General features: G+C 43.2%; 1 protein-coding gene across 5 annotated transcripts in view; it reads left to right on the top strand.

The window, feature by feature from the left end:
* IFT54 (intraflagellar transport 54) overlaps nucleotides 1–18,403 on the top strand; it is a 372,547-nt gene that overhangs the window by 256,325 nt on the left and 97,819 nt on the right. For all 5 annotated transcript variants that reach the window (XM_086956264.1, XM_086956262.1, XM_086956261.1 and 2 more), the window contains one exon: nucleotides 12,612–12,632. In XM_086956264.1, coding sequence (XP_086812390.1) covers nucleotides 12,612–12,632 — 21 coding nt within the window. The remainder of the gene's footprint in view (nucleotides 1–12,611; nucleotides 12,633–18,403) is intronic.

The raw sequence follows: 18,403 nt of genomic DNA, 5'->3' as shown, positions 1-18,403 counted from the left end.
AAAGCATTGTGTTTGAACCATTTTGAATTGTTACGATTGGGGCTGGAGATAAGTAAAAAATCTGTGATGAAACATCAACTTATTTTGACCTCTGTCACCATCCAGCCCTATCTAGCATGTTGTATAAGGGGGTACGACAGGTACATCTTGACCAGGTTCAGATTCGATTATTTTTTTCGCCTGGTCATATTCCCGAATACCAATGACTGGTCCAGAATGCTTATTAAATGTCCGTGTGATAATCTATCAAATCAATATTTATTATATGTCATCTTTTTTTGTAAATTTTACACTATTGAACGGGCCAGATGGATTAAACCCTTTTTGAAGCAGGGTTCATGGCGGCAATGCCTTTTATTTTTGCAGTTATTGAATGATGAGTATTGCGTTGAAATCATGTTGGGTTTTTTAAAAAGTATATTGAGGAAAAGAAAATGTGTTGGCTGTTCTTAACTTAAGTAGGTCTGTATATTTGTAAATGAATTGTTGCTTTTATGGTTTTATAAATTTGAAATCGAATAAAGCATTTTCTACATCGTTTTCTGCTCTTTTATGTAATTATTCTCAGCCTGGCTGCAGCGTGTGAATGCTGGCTGTTTTTTTTTTCTTTCATTTATTATTACACAATGATTGGAACATATTTTTTTCTTTTTTGAGTTTTAAATAGCGCTAACTCGACCCGAACTGAGGTATCAGAGCGCTTTACACCAGCAGCAGTTGCTATAGACGGACACATTCATTTTATTAGACACGGGAAGATTGATTGCTCAGAATCACAGTATGTTGGAGCGGCCCTGCCGAGACTCGAACCCGGTTTCCCAGCTTACAGGTGAACCGCACTAGCCACCCTGCTTGTTTCTCTTCCTGCTTCACTGAGGTGATGTTTTGGCTTCTATCTCTCCGTTTGAGATCTGCCACTGATTTTCCCCAGGGCACATGCTTTCCTGGCGAAGTAGCATTCTCAACTTAGTTCGCGAAGGCCAAATCGGCAAAGTTCTCCAGTGTCGAGCTGTGGTATCTCTCGTAGCAGGGGATATGCACTGCTAAGAATGGGATTTGTTCTAGCATGAGACGAGGAGGCTTCTCACGCAAGCTCTCGATAACCTGCCCTGCTGCTCAAACTCCTTCGACTTGGAAGCGCGCTTCCTGAGAGCAGTGAGCGCACTTGCCTCCACATTGTTGCTTTTTCACTTTTACACCTTTCCTTGAAAGAGAAAGGACGAGTCTTAAAGAGATCTTTGTATGAGAATGGAAAGCTCAGCCACTTTGGCCTTTACCGAACCCAGGCTTTAAAAGCACCAATCTTGACATTAGCCACTTCAAGAACATGTTGTGGCTGACGAACTGCAGCTTTCATTCCCTCAATGCCTCATCTAAAACATGGCGTGGAAGGAGGGCCCGTTTGGCAAGGGCATGAAAGGATGTTTGCAGTGGTGCCCATCCAACATGTCTGGTGGTGTGTAGTTGACAAAGGCACTTGGGAGGTATTTACTCATCTTTTGTGCTCGTGTGACACTGCATCGATTTACTAATCATTATGAAAGCCCACAGTCGGAGCAAAGTTGCGCAATACTGTGCGAACAAACTGCGCAATCCTTAATACATGTGGACTTTAAAGACCTGTTTCATCAACGTGACCTTCAAGTACGAAAACATACGTACACCTCGTTCACTGAAAACTTACTGTGCTTCCATAGTGAATTGTTAATTGGAATACTTATACAGGCACATGCATCAATATTGCTTTTTGCGATTCCTTAAATGCAATCGCAATTTGAGAATTCGCAAATATTTGCGAATTCTCTCATTGCGAGGGCCTTCATGCATTCCAAAAGCAGATTTTGCAATCGCAAACAGACGATTTTTGCGATTCGCACCGTTTGCGATCGCAAAACCCTTTGATGCATGTGCCTGATAGACCAGACCACAATCTGATTGTGAATCGTTGTAGTAAAGTACGAAAAACGTTGATCAGTACACAAAATGAAACAGTCTCTCAACATCGTCATTACACAATTATTATTTTCTATGTGATGAAAGTGTATGTCCTGTGCACAGACAAAACAAGGAAACACGCCAATTGTGTTATTATTTAATTGTAGAAAATACTATTTTAAACGTTTAACCAGGTAAAATGGCTCAGTGAGTTATTTACTGTCTGCTGACAACTCTTTGTGACCTGCAGATTTTTAGTCCGAATCCTGGCAAGACCAGCTTAGCCTTCCTTCCATTCTTTCCATGTCACCCAATTGAGAACCATTATATTACTGTATGATATGTATTTTACACCGCTTCGCAATTACAGCCATGTGGTTTGAAGCGCCATATTAAAGTGCTGGTGCAACATTTCACTACAAGAGTTTCTATAAATCTAAACTGGTCCCCAAACTATGTAGATTTCTTAACACCGCCAGATAATTTGTCATTCACTTTTGCAGAATTAACAGTTAATAAATAAAAAAACAACACACAACGGTGATGTCTATAAAACACCAAGGGGACAGACAGCACGTTACTATCCACCTTGGTTTCTACAGTAGGAGTAGGCACTCAGTACACTTCGCTTTTATACCAAATACATTATCTTTTAAAACATGTTTGCCGCTTCTGAGCGTTTTATACAATCCACGTTCGCATTAACCTACTAAATGGTACATTGGTTACCATCCTACCAAAGAGTAGAGGTCGACCGTGCCCTGTCAGCTTTCAACATGACGCCACAGATCCCTTCAGTGTATGATTGGTACGAACTGCTTTACCAGCCAATAGGAGTTGTTGTGAGACACTTTTATTTATATTCACTTTACAAACTGAAAATGCAGTAATGGGAGTTTTGGCTACACCCGAACTAAGATATTTTGTCAGTTCAAGTAATTAAGCTGTGAATTATAGCCAGGGCCACTGAAATAATGCGACAAGGGAGGGTCAAATTATGGGGCATGATTGAGTAAATTATGCGGCAAGAAAAGGCAAATTATGCGACCTGATGCGGCACTTTTTTGATAGTATTACTTAATTATTGTGTACTTTTTATGTTTGCCTACACAGCGCTTGTGCTATGCTTGTGAAATATCTTGTATTTAATATATCTCAAAAGGGGGCTCTTATCAGTTCCAGGTGTTGACTTACTGTGTCCATCCACTGTTGTGTGGAACTTTGTTTTTCTTGTCTTGTTTACCTTCACTTGCTGCTCGCATTGAAACATCTGTGCTACATTCCTAATATTCCATCGTGACACTACCGAGGAGTATTCATTTGATCTCACTCTACATTTTATGAGGGCTTAAGTTCTTGAACTCGTATTTATGATTTTGTTTTGGGCAATTATATCAGTGTGCCTGCACGAAGCCGTTTGAAGATCTCATGTCACTTTCTCCCCATATTGGAACAACTGGACACCACTGCCATCTACTGGTCATTTATTTAATTCAATACAAAAAATTACTCTTGCATTTTCTCTTCAGGTTTTATGTTACTCGGGTACTTAACTGAGTACCATTTCGCCTTAGAGCTGGATCTTTAAAATATTTACTTTCCTTTCCCATGGGCCATAGCACAAGGAATCCTGGACATGAGCTTGGCCCCTGCCCCTGCGACGGACACAGCAGGCAAAATGACTCACATTTCTTCTTCCATTGTAAATTGTTCATGAAATATATTAAGTGGTTTTTAGTCCCATATTTTAAAAAACAAAGACCAGTTTCCCTAATTCAATCATATTTTTTGCTTTTAAAATTAGAAAATGATGAACTGATTTTCCGTGCTAGCTCATTTCTGAAAGTTATCTCCTATGCACGGAAATCCATGGAACCTCCCTGAAATGTTTACGTGCCTAAAAAATGCCCCCCTCGCATTTAGTATTTTAGCTAAATTGGAATGCACATTAATATGCACTTTAACAATTTGACTTTGATTGTTTGCATTGATACTTGAAAAACCAATTGCAGTTTTCTTTTTAATTATTCATGGAAATTGTCTGAACTATTTTTTAAACATGTACTTTTTTAATGTAATATGTGACTTTTATGGATTTCTTGCAATCCGAATAAAGTTTTCTTTGAATTGAATTGAAATTGAGTACCAGTAGTCAACTTGGATATCAAGTCGGATATATATTTGTTTAGGTTTCACCTGTACAAACAGCTTATTGTTAATCACATTGGCGAAACCTAATGCATTTACCAATGTTGAATAAAGAAGTGGGCCAGCTCCTCGCATTGAGACTGAAAGAACGAGGGCGCTGGGGACGTTTTACTAGGGTTGGAAAGCTCTTTGACCACATTAAAGAGTGTCTTTGGACAGTTTTGAGTATTACTGGTTTCATCTGAATAGAATGATGCTCTCGCTGTTCTTCAGAGCCCTTGATAGTCTTCTAGAGCTGTGCTATATTGAGCTTTTGACTCCTCATAAGACTTTCTCCAGAGCCTTTCCATGCCCTTGCAACACTTTTTCTCCTGGCAAAGTATTTAATTAAACTAAGGAGTAAGTGGATGGGATTTTGCCAAGTGGTTAAATTTGGTCAATAGAATTGCCTCCAAAGAATAAAGAATTCATAATCCAGCTATCTATCGCGCCCTGATCAGAGTTGGCTATTTGCTTTAGGACTGGTTTGGTACTCTGAAGTTGCAAGTTCAAGGCCCGAACATTAAATTTCGACCAATTCCTTGACTTGATTACTAGTTAGGTCGCCATCGATGAAATTGACGGGGTCCTAATAACAAATGGTACTGCGAAATGGTCTGACCAGACTAGCGGTACAGAAGGGTCTGTTGAAAGATTCTTCACATTAGAAAAAATCGCATCTAAAGAGTTGGCTGGACTCTGCCAGGACAAGACGAGAGTGAGTTTGTCCTAAATCAGAGTAAGGACTATTGTCAAGAGTGGAAAATGAAACAAAATCGGATCAGCAAGGTATTCTGGCAATTGGGCAAATCAAAAATCGATCTCTTTGCAACAAATAGCAACAGTACTATGCCAGCAGGTGAATGTTATTAGGATCGTGGGGAAGTGCCCTGTTGATATAATGGACAGGGGTATCTGCCTATGCATTTCTGCCTCTTTCACTCATCCCAAAAGTTCGGATAAACTTAATAACTCCAGCGCAGCCGAAACTGCTTTGGTTCATGGAACGTTTACTTCTCTAAGAAGTACTATAGATCCGGTTATCACCATCACCGAACCTATTGACCTGATAAAAAAATCCGATCCTACACCCAGCCTTGCTGAACTTACACGCCTGGCTTCATAGCACGATGAATTCTGACATTTAAGCATTCCAGACGACTGGAGAGCGATCTTGGCCCAGGCAAGATCTGTGTCACCGAATAAAACTTACTGTGCCAAGTTGAACGGGTTTTTCATGTGGTGCAAACTACAATATTGGCACCCATTGTCCGCAATGCCACATCAGACTTTCTTATCTGCTAAATCTTCACATGTTGGGCCATGCACAAGCCTCAGTTAAAGTTCATGTTGCTGCTGTCTTTTGTTTCAGAAGAGAACTCAACAACCTTTCTCTATGTACTAACAGACGGCTAAGAGTTTAAAACTGACTTTTCAGATCTGTCCCCTGATATGAAAACCATTTGAACAAATTCAGAAGGCTGGAATAACATTTCTGTCATGTTTCTGCAGTTGACATCTGCTCTGAAGGTCGGTAAGATACTGGCCTCCCCAGATTAGAAGCTTTTGTCCAATTTCACAGTGATAGAACAGCAATAAGGACTAACCTGAAGTTCATACACAAGGTTCCTTCAGACTTCCATCTAAAATTGTCTATTATACGAAAAGCATTTTTCCAAATCTACCCACTATCCCTGATAAAGCTTTACATTATTTTGATGTTAAGCTTCTACTTGGATGGGGCAGACATTTTAGAAAGTCAAATCTGCTTCTAATCCCTTTTGATGACCCACATTAATATGTTGGAAAATTCTGCACTGCTAGTTATTCTGATTCAAGTGCATGAGTCCATTGAAGATCCAATACTGAGAAGGAAACAGTTAAATGTAATGGTAGTTCTCCAGTATTGGCATCTTTCATAGATTCACATGTGACTCCCCTCAAGAAGATCATGTAACATAACAGTCCTTCATTCAAGTGCTATGAAATCGTAATCATAGTGGCATCTGCAGGGTGTGGGATTCATTACGAGTGTCTCTCATTGGTTGAACTTTGGTTCTTTTGAAAATGTGATTAGGCTACTTAGGCGACATTGTTACAGTCAACAATGGTGATGATTTAACCATGTGAGTCTATGAAAGATGCCAAATACCAAAAAACTACCTTTACAGCCAAGTAACTATTTTCTTACATTAACAGTTTTAAAACAAAGTATGATTATGTTCAATAATTTAGGTCTAGATGTACAAAAGTTTAGGAATAGCAATTTTCTTATTGCGATTTGCCACAAATTGTGATTAGGAAATTGCTATTTCTAAGGTATGAAACTTTTTTGAGTTTCATTAGCGATAAGTAGTGGGTTGCAAATAGACCTACCTCGTGAATATTAATGAGGTAGGTTGCAATTTGCGACCCCTTCTGAATCACAGCCATCACAGGGATGGTGGCCTGCTGGGGCCACGTGACGTTCCAGAGACATTCAGGTTATAATCCCGATGTTTTGGCTTCACTCCTAGGTTCTGGCACAGGTGGATCTGAGGCTTCGTGGCCTCCTGCATCTTACTGGTTATCTGGCCTGGTGGTTTATATGGAACCTACGCCTGCAGGGGGTTCAATACTCATGCTGCATGGGGACAATATCTGTATTTCAGAGAAGGCAGCCTGGGGCATCCACTGGGGTGGTATTAAATAGGAAAGATGGAGACCAGGGTCCTTTGTTTCCCTGTGGAGCAGAGGCACCATATCAACCTGCTGGAAACCTTGTGCCATTCAGTTGGCTCCGAAGGTCTTACTTCTTCCAATGTAAGAGAATCAAGTCCACGTCCTGACGGGTACTGCAACTAGCAGGGAGGAGGTGTAGGGTTGTGGCTTTTGTGCTGGAAGGTGCTAAGACTCTGGAAGTGGTTGAACTCCCAGGGTATCCTTATGAGAGTCTGTCATTTGGCGAAATAACTGAATGCTGGGTGGTCGAGCTCCGCAAACGTCATCTGGCAAATCACAAATCGCATATTCACCTGTAGGTGGATGTCTTCACATAGTGGAGCATGTGGTGGCTAGATATTTTTCGCACTGTCAAGAACATGGGACTACTGTGCGTTGGAGTTTCTGCCGCTGTCAAGAACACATGACTGCTGTACTTTGGAGTTTCTGCGAAAAGCCTGTGTTCCAATTGCAGTGGGACTGCTCTCGTGTATGTCTACCCACTCCTACCTCCGCTGCCCCAAGTTCTGAAGAAGATCAGAATGGAGGGTTCAGATATTTCTGGTAGCCCCAAATTTGGCCAGGCGAGTGTTGTACTTTGATCTTCTGTGTCTGTTTTTCCCTCTGCTCCTCTTGCCTGTTCGGGAAGACCTCCTCTCTTAGCAACCTCCATGCTTGGAATCGCACCGACTGAACAGATTCAATATGCCTGCAAAGTAAGTGTATGTTAGTTTCATGGCTAGCTGACCATTTACCAAATCTATTCATTCTGTTCATTTACCAACGTTAGTGGCTGGTGCAGTGACCCTCAAGTTCAACCTCTAGACTGTTCCCATTAGGCACAGAGTCAAGGCTGATTTGCATATGGCCATGTCTGAACTGGGGTGGTGTGGAGTGCAAAAAAATGATGGGTTTAGGCCCTGATCTCTGTACTGGGGTGAATGTATGACATTGTTCTGCATTCTGTCCATCAAATGTTGTTTTTGCTTTTGTCACCCGAGTGGGATGGATATGCTCATACGTGAGTCCCATGCTCTCCACACCACTGGAGTCAAGCTATCCTGGCTGAAGACGGCTGATAGCCAGAGACCGGTCTTAGGATGCCTGATTCCGGTCCAGTAAAGACATGGCTTGGCAGTTCGGGCTGGACTGTTCCCAATAGGCACAGGGTCAAGACTAATTTGCCTATGACCATGTCTGAACTGGGGTGGTGTGGAGTGCAAAAAAACGATGGATTTAGGCCCAGATCTCTGTACTGGGGTGAATGTATGACATTGTTCTGCATTCTGTCCATCAACTGTTTTAGCATTTGCCAACCTCTAGGCAAGCCTGGCTTTGTTTTGTTGTTAATTTTATCTTTGGACCAGCAAGGGTTTTGCGGTAGGCACTGCTGCAGGGTACTTCTTTGCCCTTTCAGCCCTCCTACTTTTCCTGACGATCCTTTGTTATTCAAGTCACCAGTTTTGTTGTGTTTTTGTAGGAGCTCACTTGTGGTCCCTCCTGCTTCCTCTAGTATGCCTCAGTAGGATCGTAATTTGTTCCTCACCTTTTTGATATGCATTCCCTTCGTTTCTGTGTAAAGGTGGTCACTTAGATTGTTGACGATTAATACAGTATTCTTCATTGCACTTACTTCTAAACACACTCTCAGGGAGGTTCAGGTGCTCTCAGTTCTATCTCCTTATACCACCTCCTTCCCTTACAAATTGGTGCTGAAAACTTGTTCTTACTTTTCGCCTTCTTTGTTGGATAGTCTATCACACTTTACTTTTTTGCTCAACCTCGTACCTCTAAGGAGGGGAAGAAGCACCACCAGTTGGACACAAAAAGAGTTCTTAGCTTTCACCTTAAATGCACTTCGGAGCAATATGCGGAAGCCTATGCTAAGATGGGAAAGCTAATTCAGAAGCAGGCCTTGTCCAGGTGGAACACACTGTGCATAAAAACGTAACATGTCCTGGATACAAAGGAGCCTCCTGAGGGTCTTTGTGCTCATTATACCAGAGCAAAACCCGTCCTGGCTTTTCCCTGCGAGATAACCCCTACTGGGCATCTCCAAGGTGAAAGCCAGGCATCCCATCGCGGTGGGGCCGTACTGGAGATTAAGCAAGCTATTGCCCAGAGTTGCAGAGTGTGAGGCGAGAATTATCGAGTCCGTGGACATTTTGAGCTCAAGACCCTGCCGCGTCGGGGATTGAACCCTGGTCCCGGGGCTGACCTCTGCGTCCGGATCTGCCTCCTCTAACCGGTGAGCCACACCGGCTGGAAGCCGCATATTGGCTGGAAGTGTTTCGGTTTTGCCATGTGCCAGGCTGCTATGTGTGTGTCCATACCAAACTTCACCAGGCCCTACTTTTCCCGACAAAGAAGTACATGGGAGGGCCATTTAGCCTGCTTGGTCTTTTAGGACTTCTATGTCCACAAACTCGATAATTCTCGCCTCGGTGCCTACTCAAATCATGGGTTCACACTCTGCAACTCTGGGCAATAGCGTGCTTAATCTCCACTACGGCCCCACCGCGATGGGATGCCTGGCTTTCACCTTGGAGATGCCCAGTAGGGGTTATCTCACAGGGAAAAAGCCAGGACGGGTTCCCAAAGCAAGCGCCTTGAGACCTTACGGTGAAAGGCGCTATATAAGAACGTATGATTTACGATTTATTTGATTTATGTCTATTCCTCAAAGCCTCCACTTTTAACATGCATTGCTTTGGTATTTTTTCAAAAGGTTAGGAATCTGCAGTTAGAAGTATCCATAAGAAGAACAAGTAACTTACCTTCCATAATGCTGTTTCTGGTGGATTCTCTAACCATGAGATTCCTCATCACACTCTTTCCTCTCTGTTAAGTAGACTTTTAGGTTCTTAAAACGCTGCCAAGCTGAATGTTGCACACTGTCAGACAACAGCCATTCATATCTGGATCTGAGGATGTGGAGGTCTTCCATTGAAAACTGATGTCAGAGCGTAAGGGTCTTAACTTTATATAGCCCTGTGTCATCACTACAGAGGTATAAGGTTGTCTCGAAGCTAATGGTGCCACCTATTTCCGTGTTGGAAGAGTTGCTTTGAAACGTTCCAAATCCAGAGTGGCACCTTGGGAAGTTTATCCATAGCCGGTTATCCTTCAGTGTGAAGGCTTTGTTACACCAACCTCAGTAGCAAAGGAGTTATCATTGTCTGTGCTACTCTCACTGGAATATAGTCCGAATAACATTCTCTAAATTCCTTCATCTTTCAACCACAAAAACATATGATGCTTCAATATCATTTACTTAAACCAAATTTTCATGCTTCTGAGTCCAAACATTAGTCATTGTTGAGAGAGGACTGTATTGATGTGACTAAGGGCTTGATCTGGAGGAGGGTTAAAGAGTTCATTAGCAAATAATTATTGGGTGCCTTGTCCGCCAACCATTCAGTTCCCTTGCCTCACTGGGGGAATGTGTTTTTTCCCTGCAGCAGAGCCGCCACTGGTTCTGCTGTTCTGTAAACCCTTTGGCTGGACTGATATGTATGCTAAAGGTGTCAGAGGGTAGCTCTACTCTGGGTGACCCCTCTAGAGCAGCATTCCTTTCAGTGTTATCCAGTCCTTGAACACGATGCTTTCCATGACAGTCCTAGACCGAAAGTCCACACGTGTCCTGCACACATTGAGAGAAAACTCCCAGCGAAAGTGTGGGGCACTCGTTTTGCTTTTCTCCAGGGACATAATCCCAATAGAGGTCTGTCTTTTGTGCTCAAAGATCCGGCAGGCCGCCCTGCATTGATGGCCCTGCCATCGTCCTTTTTCATACAAAATGGCTTCCAACAGGGGCCATTTCTGGAGTAAAAAGGCAGCCAAAGGGCTTCACCCTTTACATTTGAGAGGCAATCCTCTGCCACAGCCCTAGTGTAGCCTGCCTGCCATTCCTTATATCCTTTCTTTGGCATCTTCAAAACATTGATTGATACAGAGGCCATTTTGCACATGTGTATATGTAGAGTAGGGATGGGAGCATCGAGGTAGCAAGTTGCCACTCTGGAACAAATACTACACTCTTTGAAAAGTATACCACATCCTCATGTGGTGAGATGGGCTCACATAATAGGTAATGATCTCCTGATCACTTCATTATATAAGACCCAAAGCAGGGGTTGTTTAGGTAGGTCCACGTCTTCTTAGGAAAAGATTCAAATACATAATGTTTTCTTGAATTAAAACTGGATCCTGCAGCATCCCCAGGGTTCCATGTTCCTACATTTTATAAAAAAATACATAATTGCTATTATTCTGTTGACTATCAAACTCACATAAGGTGTCTATTGTCTATTGCTCTCCATGCCACTGGGGTCAAGCTATCCTGACTGATGAGGGGTGAAACTCCGCAAATGGTCCTAGGATGCTTGTTACCAATCCAGGGAGGACCTGGCATGGCAGTTCAGGCTGGACTGTTCCCATTGGGCGCACGGTCATAACTGATTTGCATATGGCTGGGTTCCAACTGGAATGGCATGGGGAGCAAAAGAACGATGGATTTAGGCCCAAATCTCTGTACTGTGGTGAATGTATGACATGGTTCTGCATTTTGTCCATCAATTGTTATTTTTACATTTGTTACCCCAAGTGGAATTGGTATGCCCAGACGTGTGTCCGGTGCTCTCCATGCCACTGGAGTCACGCTATCCTGGCTGTTGAGGGGTGAAACCCCAAAACCAGTCCTAGGATGCTTGTTTCCAGTCCAGGGAGAACCTGGCCTGGCATTTTGGACTGGACTGTTCCATTGGGCGCAGGGTCAAGACTGATTTGCATATGGCTGGGTGCAAACTGGAATGGCATGGGGAGCAAAGAAACAATTGATTTGGGCCCAAATCTCTGTACTGGGGTGAATGTATGACATTGTTCTGCATTCTGTCCTTTAATTGTTCTTTTTGCATATTGACAAGTGCAAGCATGAAGGTTGGTAAGTGAAGGTTGGGGGCTAAGAGCCCAACATTTATATTTATTTTGTGAGATCAAATTAAGGTGCACAACATGTGACAATTAAAGCATATATAGAATGTAGGGCTGCTCCAAAGGACTCATTACAGCGTGTGTAAGTGCCAGTTGTTGAAAGATTAGCATGTTCACCATAATCCCTGATGAATGGCCATTGCACAGTCATGTGCTGCTCTGATAGCTTCTCATATTCCTTGGCCTGAGAGAATGAGGACAGTAGGAAAACAAGTTGGTATGGGGATACATAAAACACATTTTAGCAAGTATGAAAAGAATTGTCCGCTAATTATCATCATTGATTGACAATGGTAAATAATAGCATTAAAATGCTACTAACACACTCCTTCCCAGACACCCAAAAGATGACTCAAAATATGTGCAACCCTCTTTGTATTATACATCTTTGTAACTTTTATTTTTCTAATAGTAGATTTATATACTAAATATTTATGCAAATCCGGTTATATCTGACTCTGTGGTTAAAGGGCCCATGCATATGCATGAACCAACTGTTCATTCTCACCTGTAAACTCCTAGCGCAAGCCTGCAAAGCATACCTGCTAATGTATATAATATGTGTCTAAATTAGGATGTATGATAAGCCTACACATGATCTTTGATCTGTTAGTCTCACGAGAAGTCCTTTTACACACGTTTCTGCGCGCTCTCTCTCTCCCTCTCTCCACCTTCCCTCTAAAGCATATATAGCTTCAGCAATGATTAGCCTTAATTTAGAAAATCTGTTAATCTAAGCAATGCTTTTCTGTGAATTAAATCATTCATTATTCCTGACACATATCTTTTTCTTACAGGTGAGTCTGGCAGCGATGCAGGTGAGAATTACATTTATAATTGGGATGGAAAAGGTGGGGTATTTTGGCTTCCCAAGGAAGCTAATCTTGTCGGCCACCTGACGGAACAGGGCCATGAGCATGACTGTGCTTTCCCAACTATGTTGGTGTCTACTCTGCTTTCTGTTGGCAGTAGAGTGGTGATGGTACTGATTGGGTCTAGGTAGAGTAAGTGCCTCGTTTGGGTCTAACCGAGACCGAAGTGTCTTATTGCATACTACTATGTAGAGCGGGTGCTGCGTGTTTGTTGCTGTGACTCAGAAGCACACCTTTCTTGAGCACAACATCATAGGCTGATCGACATATGCCATGGTCTATCTCCCTTTGGACTCTGTATTCAAAGTGGAGGAAAGGCTGCAGCTACTGACAGGATATCTTCTGCCGTCCATTGAGCCGCTTCAGAATTCAGGCAAGTGGTCATCCTCTGCTTCACCAGGTGTATAGAGACCCGCCAGATCAGTGCTCCAGATTGTGAGATATTTATAACCTGGAAAATTATTTTTGCTCATCAGGTAACTTTTCCAGACCCTGCAGTAGATTGATGTAAATTTTTGACAGTACAACTGTCTAAGAGCTCCAGGTTCCCCATCGTTGGAACTTTCATAGATTCAAATTCTTTCATATATTACCCATCACCCGGCTGGGAATCCCCAGTATACATAATTGAATAATAGTCATGCTGCTGTGTTGACTAATATCATCTGATCAGGGGGCCTATGTATCCATCTACCTTATGTCACCCAAACTATAGTCAATGAGGTGGAGAAACCCTTTCATCTCCACTGAGGCCCAACTGCTTTTTGCACTGCTAGTTTGTGAGAGGAACTTTCAAGAGCTCAGCCCTACATTTGACTTTTTCACTACAAAATTCCACAAATTTGCTAAGCAAGTAATATGCTCAAGTTTTTTGCCTTTCTGTGCTGTTATGACTGAAAAGCAGAAAGAATGAACAGTATTTTTTTTCAACTGTGCTTTGTGTGGCAAAAGGCATATTTATGTAAAGGCAAAGCATACTTTATGTATAGCTTGCTTTGATCCTGACCACAAATCCAAAAAATATAGTTATGTGTTACTTTTCCTGATAAGACTTTAAAGGATCGCACAAGAGGTTAGACATAAAGGGCCCGATTCACAAAGGTAAAATGAGACGAAAGTCTAACTTTATGACTTTCAGTATTCACAAAGGGCATTTACTACTTTGTGAATACTGAAAGTCGGAAAGTTTAACTTTTGGTATTCACAAAGGGCATTTACAAGCAGTAAATGCCCTTTGTGAGTACCAAACGCCGTAAAGTTAGACTTTCGTCTCAGTTTACCTGTGTGAATCGGGCCCCATGTTTTCGAATAGAATGTCTCTGCACCAGCAACTCCTTGCTTTTCCTGTCAAGAAGAGAAGGTTGGAAATAGTAGACTGGCAGAAAAAAATAAGAAGCAACCTATTATGCCTGCTACTAAGGCTCAGCCTTGTCTGCCAACTACGTTGGATTTGAACAAAGCTGATGTAAAAATGATTCCTGCAGGTAAGGAGGTAGCAACATCACAAACGACTGATAGAAAAGCAAATTCACTTCCGCTGTCCAAAATCCCAGTCAAAAAATCAACCAAATAAATCTCATCAGTTGACGATGAGAAAAAAGGTAGGAGGTGTTTAATCAGTCATCATTGATGGACCAAGTGTTGATGACTGACTAAGCAAGCCCTAGACACGTAAAAAATATAATCTACGCTCGCTAATGCTGGGATGCCTTCATTTGTATCTGGTGTGCTCTATAAATGGTCATTTATTCACTCATTCGTAACTCAACACATCAGGAACAGCCTGACATGGTGGGCACAAAGAAAACATTTTCGCAGGTCTGCTGTTAATACTATTAGAACACCAAGTTATTCTTTACAGACACCTCCCTAACAGGATGGGGAGCACTTCTACAGAAATAGCATGAGAGCAGAGATTGGAGTGGTTTGTAAAGGTCAACATACATATATTGCCTGGAGCTCAGAGCATTGTGGCTGGCACTAAAAGCTTTTCTACCACAAATGCAGAACAAGCAAGTATTAATATACGCAGACAGTGGAAATAGAATGTACTGTATAAAGAAACAAGGGGGCCCAAGATCTTTTGCACTGTCATAGGAAACACATCTATGTATGTGGGCACTGAAGCACAAGGTAGACTTTCTAGTGGAATATGTGTCAGAAGTAAACAATACCTGTGCTGACAAACCTTGCAGGTTTCGATCAACAAGCCACAAGTGCGATATAAACCACCCCCTACTGGAAGTGGTGTTCCATCAGTGGGGAAATCAAAGTTGGACCTATTTACAATGAACAACAACAAAAAATGCCTGAAATTGAAAAGTAGATGGTTCTGACCAGGGTCTCAAGAGGAATCGTTCTTCATTATTTGGAAACCTAATTTCCTTTCTGCCTGCCATTAGTTCCAATGACCCCTAGACTACTATTCAAGAAGATGAGAGACTTGTGTCTCCTGGTTTTGATAGCCCCAGCTTGACCCAGGCAACATTGATTTCCTGAACTGTGGAACATGCCAGTGGGAAAACCTACTTAGTTCCGCACAGCCCTAACTTTATTGTGCTCGGACAAATTCTCTACCCAAATCCAGAATATTTGCGCCTAACTGTTTGGCTGCTTAGCAGCTATAGTTAGGAAGATTGCAGATTCCAACAGTCTTCATGGCAATGTGAAAAACAGTGAGAACTCATTCAACATGTAAAACTTGTCCTCAGATGCTTTAGATTCTGCAGCTATGCCAAGTCAAACAAATTGCATCCTTTTGATATGGATCCACGTAATCCTGCCCTATTTGTTAGTGTTAGCTAAGTCAGTATTAAAGTATTCTTCTGTAATATCCCACTTACCAACAATATCAAAGAACTTGGGAAGCCCTTATAGACCACCCTTGTTTTCTACAATAATATTAAAGAATTTATGAGAGGATTTTTCCAGATAATCCCACCAATCAAAAGACAGGCACCACTTTGGGAAATAAAAGTTTCGCTTAATGCTAATGAAGCTCCCTTTTGAACCTGTTCATAGTGATCAGATCGGGTAGAAGAGTTAGTGATATTCAAGCCTTTTCAGTTCAAGAACAATATCTAGACTTTTGATAAAGTAGTCTTGAGAACAAATCAAAAGTTCATCATGAAAGTCCCATTATCATTTCATCTTAATGTACAACCTTCTCTACTTACTTCCCAAACCCTACATTCATGGCAGAGAGAAGACTGCTGACATTATATCAAGACCGAACTAAATTGTTTTGAAAATAGACCAACTATTTGCAGCCTTTGGGAAGGATGTGGCCTTGTCGGTAACCAAGATGGCCGCACTGCGGTGGAGCTGTGGCAGCGACGGCCCACAATTTGTGGTATAAAGGCCCCAAAATGTATCTTTCTAAATCTGTCCAGCCTACCTCCGTAGCTCACGCGATATACAGCTCATTTTTTGAACCGGGCTTTAGTGAGTGAAGACAGCCACATCCTGATGCGCGAAGTCGACCCAGACTTCCTCGGAGGTCCAGCAGCAGCAGAAGCCCGGGTGAGCCTGAGGATTGGGCTGTCGAGCCCTGCTGGGCCTGCCACTGCATCACAAATCGCATCAGGTAGTTGGTCCTCAATGTTGTCTGTGTTTTTTGGCTGCTGATCCAGCGCTGCTGAGACCGGACACTGACCAGCCTCGCTTCCGGGGTGGCCTAGCTGAGACTGGGCTGGGCGGCGCCAAGGCTTTCCATTAGCGACCGTGCAGCGAGGAGACACAGTGAGGCCTCCCCCCGTCAGAGACATCCTTCGCCCTGTAGTAGGGTGCGACGGAGGTTCAAGCTCCGGGCTGCGGGTGAGTTTCTCCATACCTTTGGGAGATCCCAGGCTGTATTACTCTGCAGCCTTGGTCGGGCCGCTACTTGCTGCCTGTGCGTTGCCTGCAGCTCTAGTGTGCTACCGCCCTAAGACCCCTGCTTCTCTCGGGGGTCTGGATACCCTGCGCTGCGCATTGCTGTTTCCCTCTGGGTACGCGGTGGGGGGGTGAGCCCCCAGCTGTGCTGGAGCGCTTTTAGCCACATCGTACTCGCCACCCCGGGCCTTGCTTATTGGGAGCATACTGGCCCAGCTTCCATACATTAAAACCCCTGCATCACTTGGGAGCCGGACAATAAAAACCTCTGCCTACCAGACCCGTCTCCCTGGTCCACGTACCTACATTCCTGAACTGCATTAGAGGCTCCTTGGGGGATCACTCCAACTCTAACGCACTTTGCCAGCCAGTGCCTTCGTGGTGCCCCTTTTTTGACCACGATGAACTGCTGTGTGTGGGGCGCTTCCATCCAGTGCTTCGAACTGGGCCTGTACACCTCCTCCTCTGCAAAAGCCTCTGCTAATCATCCCCTATTGCCACCATGGGGAGGGGGGATCCTAAACAATGTAAGCTCCAATTTGAGAGAGCCAAACAGTCTGATAAAGCGGATATCATGAAAGACTCCTAGGAGCAAGGGTCTGATCATGGAGCTGTGAAGCAATTAACAAGGACAAATGCCATCATGGCAGAGTTGCGGGCTGGATTCTACTCAACAGATGCTATTTCAAAACATTAACCAGCTGCCTAGATCGCATGGGAGAAAGAATTGAACGTCACAGCACTCACTTTATGGTGCGGAGGAGCGTTTCGCAGGCCTGGAGGATGACACTACCTTCCTTAATAAACGTCTGGATAAGGTGGAACGACTTCTCAAAGCAGTTGCTGCTAAGAACGAAAATCTCAAAGCGAGATGACATAGAAATAACATTCACATCACAGGTATTGCGGATTTCACCAATATAGGATGTCCAGACCAGTTTGTAGAGCAGCTGCTTATAGAGTTATTTGACCGTCAGAGCTTCATGGACACTTTAGTGGTAGAGAGGACACAAAGAGCGTTGGGGCCCAGGTCACTGCCTGAAACATCTCCTCGCCAAATAATTGTCCGCCTGTTGAACTTTGGGGACTGAGATACAGTGCTCCGTCTTGCTTACGAGTGGGGCCCATTACAGTATCTGCCCGATCCTTTTATCCTGACTTCACAATAATGGTTCAAGAGGCAGGATGCAAATTTCAAGATGTCAAACCTCTCCTCTGCACAAAAGGCTTCAAATATGGTATGGTATACCCTGCTTGGCTCTTGGTGGATGTAGACTTAAAGGCTAGGTTCTTTGACTCCCCAGCTGAATCAATTTCCTTCTGTAAGGACCTTCCATCTAGCAGCGCCCGGGCGCCGCTATCCACTGCATAGCGTGTCTTGGCAGATTGGCAGGACTTGCAGAGTGTGGACCTTTTCCCCCTGGCTGAGATGCTTGTACTCCGCTTCTAAATGGTGTTATTCTTGGATGATCATCTGCTGAGCAGTCTCTTACACTCACCGTCACAGTAATGTCTTAGACAGGACAATCACACATATGCCTGTAGCCATATAATGTATCACATCAGATGTTTATTCTTGTGAGCTCCGTTTCGTAGAGTTGTCCACTCTTGTGAATACCATACCATAATTTGTGTGTTTTTTATTTGCTTGTCGGTTTATTCGGGATCTACCTAGCAGTTTGGTATTCATTTTACTTGGGGATTGTTGTTGTCTTTTGTTTTTGCCCTTAACCCCTTCCATGCTCATGACGAGCTCAGCTCATCATGAGGCGCAGTTGAGCTGTGCTGATGACGAGCTGAGCTCGTCATGACACCAGCAAAATGGCAATTTGCAGCACAGGGGA

This window comes from Lissotriton vulgaris, chromosome 2_1, assembly GCF_964263255.1.
Source record: "Lissotriton vulgaris chromosome 2_1, aLisVul1.2, whole genome shotgun sequence".
Lineage (NCBI taxonomy): Eukaryota > Metazoa > Chordata > Amphibia > Caudata > Salamandridae > Lissotriton > Lissotriton vulgaris.
This window is presented reverse-complemented; position numbering and strand designations above follow the sequence as displayed.